At 50.0% G+C, this 13,613-nt stretch overlaps 1 protein-coding gene across 1 annotated transcript; it reads right to left on the bottom strand.

The window, feature by feature from the left end:
• Positions 1–6,775: 6,775 nt before the first annotated feature.
• On the bottom strand, positions 6,776–12,578 carry LOC135567188 (BCL-6 corepressor-like). The gene is made up of 2 exons (XM_065014620.1): positions 12,411–12,578; positions 6,776–8,084 (listed from the first exon to the last, which is right to left on the bottom strand). Exon 2 carries the CDS (start codon positions 8,036–8,038, stop codon positions 7,775–7,777), a length of 264 nt encoding a protein of 87 aa, XP_064870692.1. The 5' UTR covers positions 8,039–8,084; positions 12,411–12,578; the 3' UTR covers positions 6,776–7,774.
• Between the last annotated feature and the right edge of the window lie 1,035 nt (positions 12,579–13,613).

Raw genomic sequence — 13,613 nt, 5'->3', positions numbered from 1 at the left:
TCTAGACCTCTCCCATCCCGTCCTCTTCCTCTCCTGTCCACCTCTAGACCTCTCTCCTGTCCACTCCTCTAGACCTCTCCCATCCTCGTCCTGTCCTCTCTCCTCCTAGACCTCTCCCATCCCGTCCTCTCCTCTCCTGTCCACTCCTCTATACCTCTCCCATCCTGTCCTCTCCTGTCCACTCCTCTAGACCTCTCCCATCCTGTCCTCTCTCTCTGTCCACTCCTCTAGACCTCTCCGATCCAGTCCTCTCCTCTCCACTCCTCTAGACCTCTCCCATCCCGTCCTCTCCTCTCCACTCCTCTAGACCTCTCCCATCCTGTCCTCTCCTCTCCTGTCCACTCCTCTAAACCTCTCCCATCCAGTCCTCTCCTCTCCTGTCCACTCCTCTAGACCTTTCCCATCCCGTCCTCTCCTCTCCACTCCTCTAGTCCTCTCCCATCCCGTCCTCTCCTCTCCTGTCCACTCCTCTAGACCTCTCCCATCCCGTCCTCTCCTGTCCACTCCTCTAGACCTCTCCCATCCCGTCCTCTCCTCTCCTGTCCACTCCTCTAGACCTCTCCCATCCAGTCCTCTCCTCTCCACTCCTCTAGACCTCTCCCATCCCGTCCTCTCCTCTCCTGTCCACTCCTCTACACCTCTCCCATCCAGTCCTCTCCTCTCCACTCCTCTAGACCTCTCCCATCCCGCCCTCTCCTCTCCTGTCCACTCCTCTAGACCTCTCCCATCCCGTCCTCTCCTCTCCTGTCCACTCCTCTAGACCTCTCCCATCCCGTCCTCTCCTCTCCTGTCCACTCCTCTAGACCTCTCCCATCCAGTCCTCTCCTCTCCTGTCCACTCCTCTAGACCTCTCCCATCCCGTCCTCTCCTCTCCACTCCTCTAGAACTCTCCCATCCCGTCCTCTCTCTCTGTCCACTCCTCTAGACCTCTCCCATCCTGTCCTCTCCTGTCCACTCCTCTAGACCTCTCCCATCCAGTCCTCTCCTGCCCACTCCTCTAGACCTCTCCAATCCAGTCCTCTCCTCTCCTGTCCACTCCTCTAGACCTCTCCCATCAAGTCTTCTCCTCTCCTGTCCACTGCTCTAGACCTCTCCCATCCAGGCCTCTCCTCTCCTGTCCACTCCTCTAGACCTCTCCCATCCCGTCCTCTCCTCTCCTGTCCACTCCTCTAGACCTCTCCCATCCAGTCCTCTCCTCTCCTCTCCACTCCTCTAGACCTCTCCCATCCCGTCCTCTCCTCTCCTGTCCACTCCTCTAGACCTCTCCCATCCTGTCCTCTCCTCTCCTGTCCACTCCTCTAGACCTCTCCCATCCCATTCTCTCCTCTCCTGTCCACTCCTCTAGACCTTTCCCATCCTGTCCTCTCCTGTCCACTCCTCTAGACCTCTCCCATCCAGTCCTCTCCTGCCCACTCCTCTAGACCTCTCCAATCCAGTCCTCTCCTCTCCTGTCCACTCCTCTAGACCTCTCCCATCAAGTCTTCTCCTCTCCTGTCCAATCCTCTAGACCTCTCCCATCCAGGCCTCTCCTCTCCTGTCCACTCCTCTAGACCTCTCCCATCCCGTCCTCTCCTCTCCTGTCCACTCCTCTAGACCTCTCCCATCCAGTCCTCTCCTCTCCACTCCTCTAGACCTCTCCCATCCCGTCCTCTCCTCTCCTGTCCACTCCTCTAGACCTCTCCCATCCTGTCCTCTCCTCTCCTGTCCACTCCTCTAGACCTCTCCCATCCCATTCTCTCCTCTCCTGTCCACTCCTCTAGACCTTTCCCATCCCGTCCTCTCCTCTCCACTCCTCTAGACCTCTCCCATCTCGTCCTCTCCTCTCCTGTCCACTCCTCTAGACCTCTCCCATCCCGTCCTCTCCTCTCCTGTCCACTCCTCTAGACCTCTCCCATCCTGTCCTCTCCTCTCCTGTCCACTCCTCTAGACCTCTCCCATCCAGTCCTCTCCTCTCCTGTCCACTCCTCTAGACCTCTCCCATCCCGTCCTCTCCTCTCCTGTCCACTCCTCTAGACCTCTCCCATCCAGTCCTCTCCACTCCTCTAGACCTCTCCCATCCCGTCCTCTCCTCTCCTGTATACTCCTCTACACCTCTCCCATCCAGTCCTCTCCTCTCCACTCCTCTAGACCTCTCCTATCCCGCCCTCTCCTCTCCTGTCCACTCCTCTAGACCTCTCCCATCCAGTCCTCTCCTCTCCTGTCCACTCCACTAGACCTCTCCCATCCCGTCCTCTCCTCTCCACTCCTCTAGACCTCTCCCATCCCGTCCTCTCCTCTCCTGTCCACTCCTCTAGACCTCTCCTGTCCACTCCTCTAGACCTCTCCCATCCTCCTCTCCTCTCCTGTCCACCCCTCTAGACCTCTCCCATTCCGTCCTCTCCTCTCCTGTCCACTCCTCTAGAACTCTCCCATCCCTTCCTCTCCTCTCCTGTCCACTCCTCTAGACCTCTCCCATCCCGTCCTCTCCTGTCCACTCCTCTAGACCTCTCCCATCCAGTCCTCTCCTTCCCACTCCTCTAGACCTCTCCCATCCAGTCCTCTCCTCTCCTGGCCACTCCTCTAGACCTCTCCCATCAAGTCCTCTCCTCTCCTGTCCACTCCTCTAGACCTCTCCCATCCAATCCTCTCCTCTCCTGTCCTCTCCTCTAGACCTCTCCCATCCCGTCCTCTCCACTCATATAGACCTCTCCCATCCCGTCCTCTCCTCTCCTGTCCACTCCTCTATACCTCTGCCATCCCGTCCTCTCCTGTCCACTCCTCTAGACCTCTCCCATCCCGTCCTCTCCTCTCCTGTCCACTCCTCTAGACCTCTCCCATCCCGTCCTCTCCTCTCCTGTCCACTCCTCTAGACCTCTCCCATCCTTGTCCTCTCTCTCCTGTCCACTCCTCTAGACCTCTCCCATCCTGTCCCTCTCCTGTCCACTCCTCTAGACCTCTCCCATCCAGTCCTCTCCTGCCCACTCCTCTAGACCTCTCTCTCCTGTCCACTCCTCTAGACCTCTCCCATCAAGTCTTCTCCTCTCCTGTCCACTCCTCTAGACCTCTCCCATCCAGGCCTCTCCTCTCCTGTCCACTCCTCTAGACCTCTACCATCCCGTCCTCTCCTCTCCACTCCTATAGACCTCTCCCATCCCGTCCTCTCCTCTCCTGTCCACTCCTCTATACCTCTCCCATCCTGTCCTCTCCTGTCCACTCCTCTAGACCTCTCCCATCCCGTCCTCTCCTCTCCTGTCCACTCCTCTAGACCTCTCCGATCCAGTCCTCTCCTCTCCACTCCTCTAGACCTCTCCCATCCCGTCCTCTCCTCTCCACTCCTCTAGACCTCTCCCATCCTGTCCTCTCCTCTCCTGTCCACTCCTCTAAACCTCTCCCATCCAGTCCTCTCCTCTCCTGTCCACTCCTCTAGACCTTTCCCATCCCGTCCTCTCCTCTCCACTCCTCTAGACCTCTCCCATCCCGTCCTCTCCTCTCCTGTCCACTCCTCTAGACCTCTCCCATCCCATCCCCGTCTCTCTCTCCCTCCTCTAGACCTCTCCCATCCTGTCCTCTCCTGTCCACTCCTCTAAACCTCTCCCATCCAGTCCTCTCTCTCCTGTCCACTCCTCTAGACCTTTCCCATCCCGTCCTCTCCTCTCCACTCCTCTAGACCTCTCCCATCCAGCCTTCTCCTCTCCTGTCCACTCCTCTAGACCTCTCCCTATCCCGTCTCTCTGTCCACTCCTCTAGACCTCTCCCATCCCGTCCTCTCCTGTCCACTCCTCTAGACCTCTCCCATCCAGTCCTCTCTTCTCTGTCCACTCCTCCTAGACCTCTCCCTATCCCGTCCTCTCTCCTCTCCTGTCCACTCCTCTAGACCTCTCCCTATCCCGCCCTCTCCTGTCCACTCCTCTAGACCTCTGCCATCCCGTCCTCTCCTGTCCACTCCTCTATACCTCTCCTATCCCGTCCTCTCCTCTCCTGTCCACTCCTCTAGACCTCTCCCATCCAGTCCTCTCCTCTCCACTCCTCTAGACCTCTCCCATCCCGTCCTCTCCTCTCCTGTCCACTCCTCTACACCTCTCCCATCCAGTCCTCTCCTCTCCACTCCTCTAGACCTCTCCCATCCCGCCCTCTCCTCTCCTGTCCACTCCTCTAGACCTCTCCCATCCCGTCCTCTCCTCTCCTGTCCACTCCTCTAGACCTCTCCCATCCCGTCCTCTCCTCTCCTGTCCACTCCTCTAGACCTCTCCCATCCAGTCCTCTCCTCTCCTGTCCACTCCTCTAGACCTCTCCCATCCCGTCCTCTCCACTCCTCTAGACCTCTCCCATCCCGTCCTCTCCTCTCCTGTCCAGTCCTCTCCTCTCCCATCCCGTCCTCTCCTCTCCACTCCTCTAGATCTCTCCTCTCCACTCCTCTCCTTTCCACTCTTCTAGACCTCTCCTCTCCTCTAGACCTCTCCTCTCCACTCCTCTAGACCTCTCCTCTCCACTCCTCTAGACCTCTCCTCTCCACTCCTTTAGACCTCTCCTCTCCACTCCTCTAGACCTCTCCACTCCTCTAGACCTCTCCTCTCCAATCCTCTAGACCTCTCCTCCCCCATCCAGTCCTCTCCCGTTCTCATATCTGTTAGGGGGAGCAGATGGTAGCTGTTACCTACCAGAGAGAGCAGCGATGTGTGTGTGTGTGTGTGTGTACGTGTGTGTGTACGTAGCCATACATAAAGCCTTCTGTCTCACACCCTAGCCTACCCTCTGTGTCCAACAATGTGTGTGGAAGGGTGTCTGAATACCAACTGGTAAGTCATAAAGATTCTAGACTTCCAGAGGTCAATTTTTGGATTGGATTTCATTCTATAGGTTAAGCCATGTATGGTATTAATGTCAGTTTAGTATCTGGCAGCTAAATCATGGAGATGCACACTAGGGGTGTGAGACAAGACACCCCCCACACACACAATTCACACTACACCTCAGAATCCCTCTCTTTCTGCTTCTCTGTCTCTCTTATAATATGCAGCCAAGGGCCCCTAGAGACGGCACTCTCCGATTTCCTTTGTAGAGCAGAATAATGCGATCTTTTCAGTGAGGCTCCCTCCCCCGCTTTAGTCTGAGATTGATTGCAAACACCTTAGCCCCGCTTCGTACTCCCTCTGTCTCTGAAGGCCTGGTGCTTCGGCACCGCATTGCGTAGCGTCCTGAAAGGCCTACGCTGAATTTATTAGTTTCGAGGTTATTTAATCCACTTGAAAGTTTTTTCCCCCCTTCTTCCTGCCCAAACTAGAATCTGCGCGTCTCCGCTACAAGCACTTTACTCCCACAGCCCGACCTCCCCCTTGACAGACACATGCACATAAATACTGTATACACGCCTAGGTTCGAGAATGTGTGTACGCGCACGTCTTTATGACAGCGGTAAACAATGTATGTAGAGAGCGTGCAGGTCCGCCTCTCAACAGATGCGCCCGGGTACTGCCGCCAAGGCTTCCTTTATCTCTCCCCCTCTCCACACGCCCCTCCGCGCTCCAGAGCCTCCAATGTCACAGCGAATAGATAAACGGGGGATTAGCCCACGTGGCAGCTCCAATCTGAGGACGGGAAGGAAATAATTACCCCACTAATGTAATTTATAGTTTTTTAATCAAGTAGCCTTCACACGTTTCACCCCCAAAAAAAGACCAGGAGAGGGAAAATCTAGCCAAACCTCGCTAATTGGTGTGGCAGAAGAGAAAACGTTACCAGTTTGCTTAATTGATAATGTTAGCCTACATACAAAAATGGTTAGATTGTTTCTAATGTTGATGGCTGATTTTGGATATAGGCGATAGCCTACATTTCAAATAGGCATACTTTATCGGACCATGCTAGCACACGAATAAAGGGGCAATAAATAGGATAGTCATTATTTTTGGAAATAAAATAAAATATGACGGGGGAAACGTGTGATGCCTAGGGGATACTTTCGACATAAAACACCGGAGGTAAATCAACAAGACCGACAGACGTTCATTTTGATGAGCTAGAAAAGGACTACAGATGAAACAACATGCATCTTGCGCAAACAGGCTTTCCTGCGGATAGTCAGGCGCTGCTATGCCGGGGTAGATTGTGTCAACTTGTTGGCGGTGTTTGTTAGCCTGCATGGCTTTGTAAAACACTGATCTGGGTATTACGCAAACACAAACAATTCATCTTTCGCTATTTCAAGGCCAACAACAACAACCACGGAATAATAAATTAGGTCCTATTTCTCCCCACAATCTGACAGACTTTTCTACTTAACTACGGAGAACTGTGTGTGTGAAGGGCGTAGTGGAAATATAAGCGTTTGGGATCCTGGGGACAAGGGTTAGCCTACTTTTGACTCGAACCAAACTATTCCTGCTGGCAACAAGTCTCTTCCTCTTTCTAAAACAAGATCAACACGGATGGAAAGTATAGTGCCCTGAGAGCGGAGCGGAACGCGAGAGCCAGCGTGGCAAGTTAAAACCAGGATTCAATACACACACAAACCACCAGACTGCAAGAGAAAAAACTGTGTGGGAGCACTGTATTTCTAGACTAGATTATCCAAAATCGAGAGGTAGGTTATTCATAGTGGCAAATGTGAATAGTAAAGTATTTTTCAGACCAAATAAATAGGTGACAAACTTTTTCCATAGTCCTGGTTGGAAAAGTCCCGGAAAAGGGAGGAATCCTACAACAAGAATTTCTGGGAAAACTGGGAATTTTGGGTAAATTACGGAATTTCACAAACCTAAAAATGGAAATGATTTAGATGAATAAAATACGATAAAGGTTAACTTGTATTGCGATTTATTTAAATTATTTTTTTTGTAAAATATAAATACAAATAATAGTGTATTTAATTACAAAGTTTAAACACTTACATTGCCAAAACAAACAAACAAATCAAACACCCCAGTCAGAAAAACAGTTACTGAAATGGTCATCTTATTTACAAGTTCAAGCATGAATCTCACTCTTCAATTGAAATGTCTTGTAGTATTTTACATTTATATTTTTACAAAAAACCCACATCAACTATCTTAATTCCTCATTGTCATAAATAAGATACAAATAAAGCTAGGTTTTTAGACAATGTTGAAAATAAAATCCCCAAATCTTTGGGATGAGCCATGAGTGCTAAAATGTTTTTGTCACAGTTCACTTCTATATATATATGTCTATCAAAGTCCAATGGGTCGGTAAAGCTCAAATCAAGTGCACTGCCATGATACAAAGTCAAACAATAACCTTTACCTCAGAGGTCCACATTCGACTCACATTGCTCCTGACCTGTTCACTAAGCCTAGTCAACCCAAACAGTGTCAAAACCCACAACTGACCACAACATGACAACCAAAGCAGCAGATATACAGTATGGATATACATACATATATATATATATATATATATATATAGAACAAATAAAATCGGCTGTTAATGTACACATATATCATATATTTATTTAAAAAATGCAGTTTGTGTGGCGCTGGGGTCTGTTTCCTCTTTGAAGGGATACTGTCCAGTATTCAACGTCCAGTCCTCACAGGGCATGGGAACGTACACATGGAGCATGTGTGTGTGTTGGCTACGTCCCAATACTCTCTCCTTCCTCCCAAAGTGTTCACTTCCCTTCACCGATTTCAAAGGAAAGGACTGGTATGAGAAACATGGTGGAAAACTACCACTAGCCAAATAACTGCACCAGATTTGTGGGAACTAGTGAAGGAGTGTCCACTTCAGGAGAAAGTAGATCTTATTGAGAGTCACCCTCTGTGTGTGTATCTCAGGGTCACGAGTGGGCTTTAGCTTTGACCCGGGCCCCTTTGGGCTCCCATCGGCTGTCCAAACACTCTAGCGAGGAGCCCAGCAGCGCAGCCAGCTCCGAGCTGGTCTCAACCAGGTCCAGCAGCTCCTTGCTGTCGGGGAGGAAGGCGGCGAGCTCGTCGGGGCATGAGAAGAGCTGCGACAGTGACGCCTGCTTGTAGAACTCTGCCTCGGCGATGGTTGCTACCTCCAGATGGGCGAAGGCTGCCCTGAACGCCCTGGAGGACATTCTGAGTCTCTTCAGGACGTCTGATAGGAGCAGCCAGTTTCTGGGACTGAGGGGGAGGGAGAGAGGGAACGGGTTAGAACGGCTCTACACTTGTGATGTGACACCAGTGGCTCCAGCTTTTCAACACTAGCTGTAATTATGGGCTGTAGCACCGTGGTTGGGGTTTTCAACATCTGTCACACACATATAAACACAAAGGCTTTTCTGAGGGTGCTCTGTGAATCCCCCCCACACACACGGTAGGGTAGGTGATGAACAACAGGCGGTGTTCAAATCGATAGCACTTGAAATGGTTAGCTGTGTAGCGCTGCGGCTGGGGAGCAGCTGAATGGGGAGAGGAGTGTAAATGCAAGCGCTGCCGAGCCTCCGTGTGTGTGTGTGTGTGTGTGTGTGTGTGTGTGTGTGTGAGAGAGAGCGCAGGCCGGCCTCACAGCCCAGGAGATCCATTAATACTGCATCAGCCAGAAGAGCAGAGCGATCCGAGAGAGACAAGAGGAGAGAGAGAACGAGAGCAGAGCGAGAGAGAAAGAAAGAGTGGGGGAGGGGAGCTCCGCTGAGAGATGGAGAGAGAAAGAAAGACTGGGGGAGGGGAGCTCCGCTGAGAGATGGAGAGAGAGAGAGAGCGGTGCTCAGACTGAAGATTACACAGAACAGTGCGCTGCAGCCAAGAGGGAGAGAATGAGAGGGAGGGGAGGAAGAGAGGGTGAGTGACGAGGCCGGGAGGAAAACGGTGTGGGAGGCAATTAGCGCTGTCTGCATTCACACACGTCTCTAGCTAACGTCTCCAGCTAACTGCAGCCTGCCGTGCTGCGTAGCGTCAATCTCCATCTTCTATATATTTCTCTCTACCATCCTAAAAAACCTCCTCTCTCTGCCATCCTCTCTTTCTCCACCATCCTTCTACCAAATCTCCTCTCTCTGCCATCCTCTCTCTCTCTACCATCCTCTCTTTCTCCACCATCCTTCTACCAAACCTCCTCTCTCTGCCATCCTCTCTTTCTCCACCATCCTTCTACCAAATCTCCTCTCTCTCTACCATCCTCTCTTTCTCCACCATCCTTCTACCAAACCTCCTCTCTCTGCCATCCTCTCTCTCTCTACCATCCTCTCTTTCTCCACCATCCTTCTACCAAACCTCCTCTCTCTCTACCATCCTCTCTTTCTCCACCAACCTTCTACCAAACCTCCTCTCTCTACCATCCTCTTTTTCTCCACCATCCTACCAAACCTCCTCTCTCTACCATCCTCTCTTTCTCCACCATCCTTCTACCAAACCTACTCTCTCTCTACCATCCTCTCTTTCTCCACCAACCTTCTACCAAACCTCCTCTCTCTACCATCCTCTTTTTCTCCACCATCCTACCAAACCTCCTCTCTCTCTACCATCCTCTCTTTCTCCACCATCCTTCTACCAAGCCTCCTCTCTCTCTACCATCCTCTCTTTCTCCACCATCCTATCAAACCTCGTCTCTCTACCATCCTCTTTCTCCACCATCCTACCAAACCTCCTCTCTCTACCATCCTCTTTCTCCACCATCCTACCAAACCTCCTCTCTCTCTACCATCCTCTTTTTCTCCACCATCCTACCAAGCCTCCTCTCTCTCTACCATCCTCTATTTCTCCACCATCCTTCTACCAAACCTCCTCTCTCTCTACCATCCTCTTTTTCTCCACCATCCTACCAAACCTCCTCTCTCTACCATCCTCTTTCTCCACCATCCTACCAAACCTCCTCTCTCTCTACCATCCTCTTTTTCTCCACCATCCTACCAAACCTCCTCTCTCTCTACCATCCTCTCTTTCTCCACCATCCTTCTACCAAGCCTCCTCTCTCTCTACCATCCTCTCTTTCTCCACCATCCTATCAAACCTCATCTCTCTACCATCCTCTCTTTCTCCACCATCCTACCAAACCTCCTCTCTCTACCATCCTCTTTCTCCACCATCCTACCAAACCTCCTCTCTCTCTACCATCTTCTTTTTCTCCACCATCCTACCAAACCTCCTCTCTCTACCATCCTCTTTCTCCACCATGCTACCAAACCTCCTCTCTCTCTAACATCCTCTCTTTCTCTACCATCCTACCAAACCTCCTCTCTCTACCATCCTCTTTCTCCACCATCCTACCAAACCTCCTCTCTCTCTACCATCCTCTCTTTCTCCACCATCCTATCAAACCTCTCTCTCACTCGCTCTTTCTACCATCCTTCTATCAAATCTCCTCTCTCTCTACCATCCTGTCAAATCTCCTCTCTCTCTACCATCCTATCAAATCTCCTCTCTCTCTACCATCCTATCAAACCTCTCTCTCACTCTCTCTCTCTACCATCCTATCAAACCTCTCTCTCACTCTCTCTTTCTACCATCCTATCAAACCTCTCTCTCACTCTCTCTTTCTACCATCCTATCAAATCTCCTCTCTCTCTACCATCCTATCAAATCTCCTCTCTCTCTACCATCCTATCAAACCTCTCTCTCACTCTCTCTCTCTACCATCCTATCAAACCTCTCTCTCACTCTCTCTTTCTACCATCCTATCAAACCTCTCTCTCACTCTCTCTTTCTACCATCCTATCAAATCTCCTCTCTCTCTACCATCCTATCAAACCTCTCTCTCACTCTCTCTCTCTACCATCCTATCAAACCTCTCTCTCACTCTCTCTTTCTACCATCCTTATATCAAAACTCCTCTCTTTCTACCATCCTATCAAACCTCTCTCTCACTCTCTCTTTCTACCATCCTTCTATCAAATCTCCTCTCTCTCTACCATCCTATCAAACCTCTCTCTCACTCTCTCTTTCTACCATCCTATCAAACCTCTCTCACTCTCTCTCTCTACCATCCTATCAAACCTCTCTCTCACTCTCTCTTTCTACCATCCTTATATCAAATCTCCTCTCTCTCTACCATCCTATCAAACCTCTCTCTCACTCTCTCTTTCTACCATCCTTATATCAAATCTCCTCTCTCTCTACCATCCTATCAAACCTCTCTCTCACTCTCTCTTTCTACCATCCTTATATCAAATCTCCTCTCTCTCTACCATCCTATCAAACCTCTCTCTCACTCTCTCTTTCTACCATCCGTATATCAAATCTCCTCTCTCTCTACCATCCTATCAAATCTCCTCTCTCTCTACCATCCTATCAAACCTCTCTCTCACTCTCTCTCTCTACCATCCTATCAAATCTCCTCTCTCTCTACCATCCTATCAAATCTCCTCTCTCTCTACCATCCTATCAAATCTCCTCTCTCTCTACCATCCTATCAAATCTCCTCTCTCTCTACCATCCTATCAAATCTCCTCTCTCTCTACCATCCTATCAAATCTCCTCTCTCTCTACCATCCTATCAAATCTCCTCTCTCTCTACCATCCTATCAAACCTCTCTCTCACTCTCTCTCTCTACCATCCTATCAAATCTCCTCTCTCTCTACCATCCTATCAAATCTCATCTCTCTCTACCATCCTATCAAATCTCCTCTCTCTCTACCATCCTATCAAATCTCCTCTCTCTCTACCATCCTATCAAATCTCCTCTCTCTCTACCATCCTATCAAATCTCATCTCTCTCTACCATCCTATCAAATCTCCTCTCTCTCTACCATCCTATCAAATCTCCTCTCTCTCTACCATCCTATCAAATTTCCTCTCTCTACCATCCTTCTATCAAACCTCCTCTCGCTCTCTCTCTACCATCCTATCAATCCTCCCATCGTTCTCTCTAAAATCCTCTATCCAACCTCCTCTCTGTCTCTTTACCCACCCTCTCTGTTCCTCTCCAACCCCCTAATGTTTCTCCTCCCTCATATCAGAGCAACCCACAGTATTAAAGAGCTCTGCTTCTACTAGTCTACCTTCTTCCCTCCACATAAATCATTTCCTCCTGTGGCGAGCCCCCTGGTTAATGACACCCCCCTCCTCCTCCCTCCGCCAGGTCGGTGTGACTAATGACCCCCCCCCCTCCCCCAGGTCGGTGTGACTAATGACCCTCCCCCCTCCCTCCCCCAGGTCGGTGTGACTAATGACCCTCCCCCAGGTCGGTGTGACTAATGACTTTATCGATACCCTGATCATAATGATCCCTCCTCTCGTCTGCTTAATAACACACTGGAACGGGGAGAGGAGGGACGGATGGATGGAGGGAACCCAACATGCAGTGAAGTGTAGGGTTACTGGTGAGAACAACAACACTGCTATAATGTGGCTGGGTAACCGTGACAATACTGTAATGTAATGGGTGGTCACAGGTGGACAGACTAAAGCTCATTATTTTGCTTACTGCAGGACAGAAACCAATTCAAAACTATAGTCAGAACCGGAAGGGAAAATGTTATTTCTAGGGCCTATAATGACACACAGACACTTACCCCTGTGAGAGGGAGAGCTGAATGTTGTAGCAGGGCAGGAGGGGTCGGTCAGAGAACTCAAACTCAAAGCCCTGCCTCGTGTCCTCCTCCTCTCCTGGGCCTGGGGGGTTAGCCAGGATGTCGTAGGCTGCTGGGTCCTCACCTGACTCTGCAACACACACACACACACACACACACACACACACACACACACACACACACACACACACACACACACTGTTACAACACTATTCTGTAGAGATGACCAAACACACTGTTACAACACTATTCTGTAGAGATGACCAAACACACTGTTACAACACTATTCTGTAGAGATGACCAAACACACTGTTACAACACTATTCTGTAGAGATGACCAAACACACTGTTACAACACTATTCTGTAGAGATGACCAAACACACTGTTACAACACTATTCTGTAGAGATGACCAAACACACTGTTACAACACTATTCTGTAGAGATGACCAAACACACTGTTACAACACTATTCTGTAGAGATGACCAAACACACTGTTACAACACTATTCTGTAGAGATGACCAAACACACTGTTACAACACTATTCTGTAGAGATGACCAAACACACTGTTACAACACTATTCTGTCGAGATGACCAAACACACTGTTACAACACTATTCTGTCGAGATGACCAAACACACACACACACACACACAGTTACAACACTATTCTGTATAGATGACCAAACACACACACACACACACACACACAGTTACAACACTATTCTGTCGAGATGACCAAACACACTGTTACAACACTATTCTGTAGAGATGACCAAACACACTGTTACAACACTATTCTGTAGAGATGACCAAACACACTGTTACAACACTATTCTGTAGAGATGACCAAACACACTGTTACAACACTATTCTGTAGAGATGACCAAACACACTGTTACAACACTATTCTGTAGAGATGACCAAACACACTGTTACAACACTATTCTGCATCAGTGGTGATGACAGGTGAGTACTACACAGGTCAGGTGACAGAACTCAAACAGGTGGGCACATACAAACATTCCAAATGAAATGCACATGACTGTCTACACCTGCATCACCCCCCACAACACACACAGCCAGGGTTGAGCTGGAGATAAATGCCTGTGGCAGATAAGGTCAGCCTCGTCAAACAGGCACAGTCAGAGCATTGTACTGCTGGCTGGCTGCCCCCCCCCCCT

This window comes from Oncorhynchus nerka, unplaced genomic scaffold (assembly GCF_034236695.1).
Source record: "Oncorhynchus nerka isolate Pitt River unplaced genomic scaffold, Oner_Uvic_2.0 unplaced_scaffold_2420, whole genome shotgun sequence".
NCBI lineage: Eukaryota > Metazoa > Chordata > Actinopteri > Salmoniformes > Salmonidae > Oncorhynchus > Oncorhynchus nerka.
The sequence above is the reverse complement of the archived record's forward strand: the minus strand, read 5'-3'. Positions and strand labels throughout refer to the sequence as shown.

Bases quoted from the DNA above. Each gene is read 5' to 3' on its own strand.
- LOC135567188 (XM_065014620.1), bottom strand. From the start codon at position 8,038: ATGTCCTCCAGGGCGTTCAGGGCAGCCTTCGCCCATCTGGAGGTAGCA.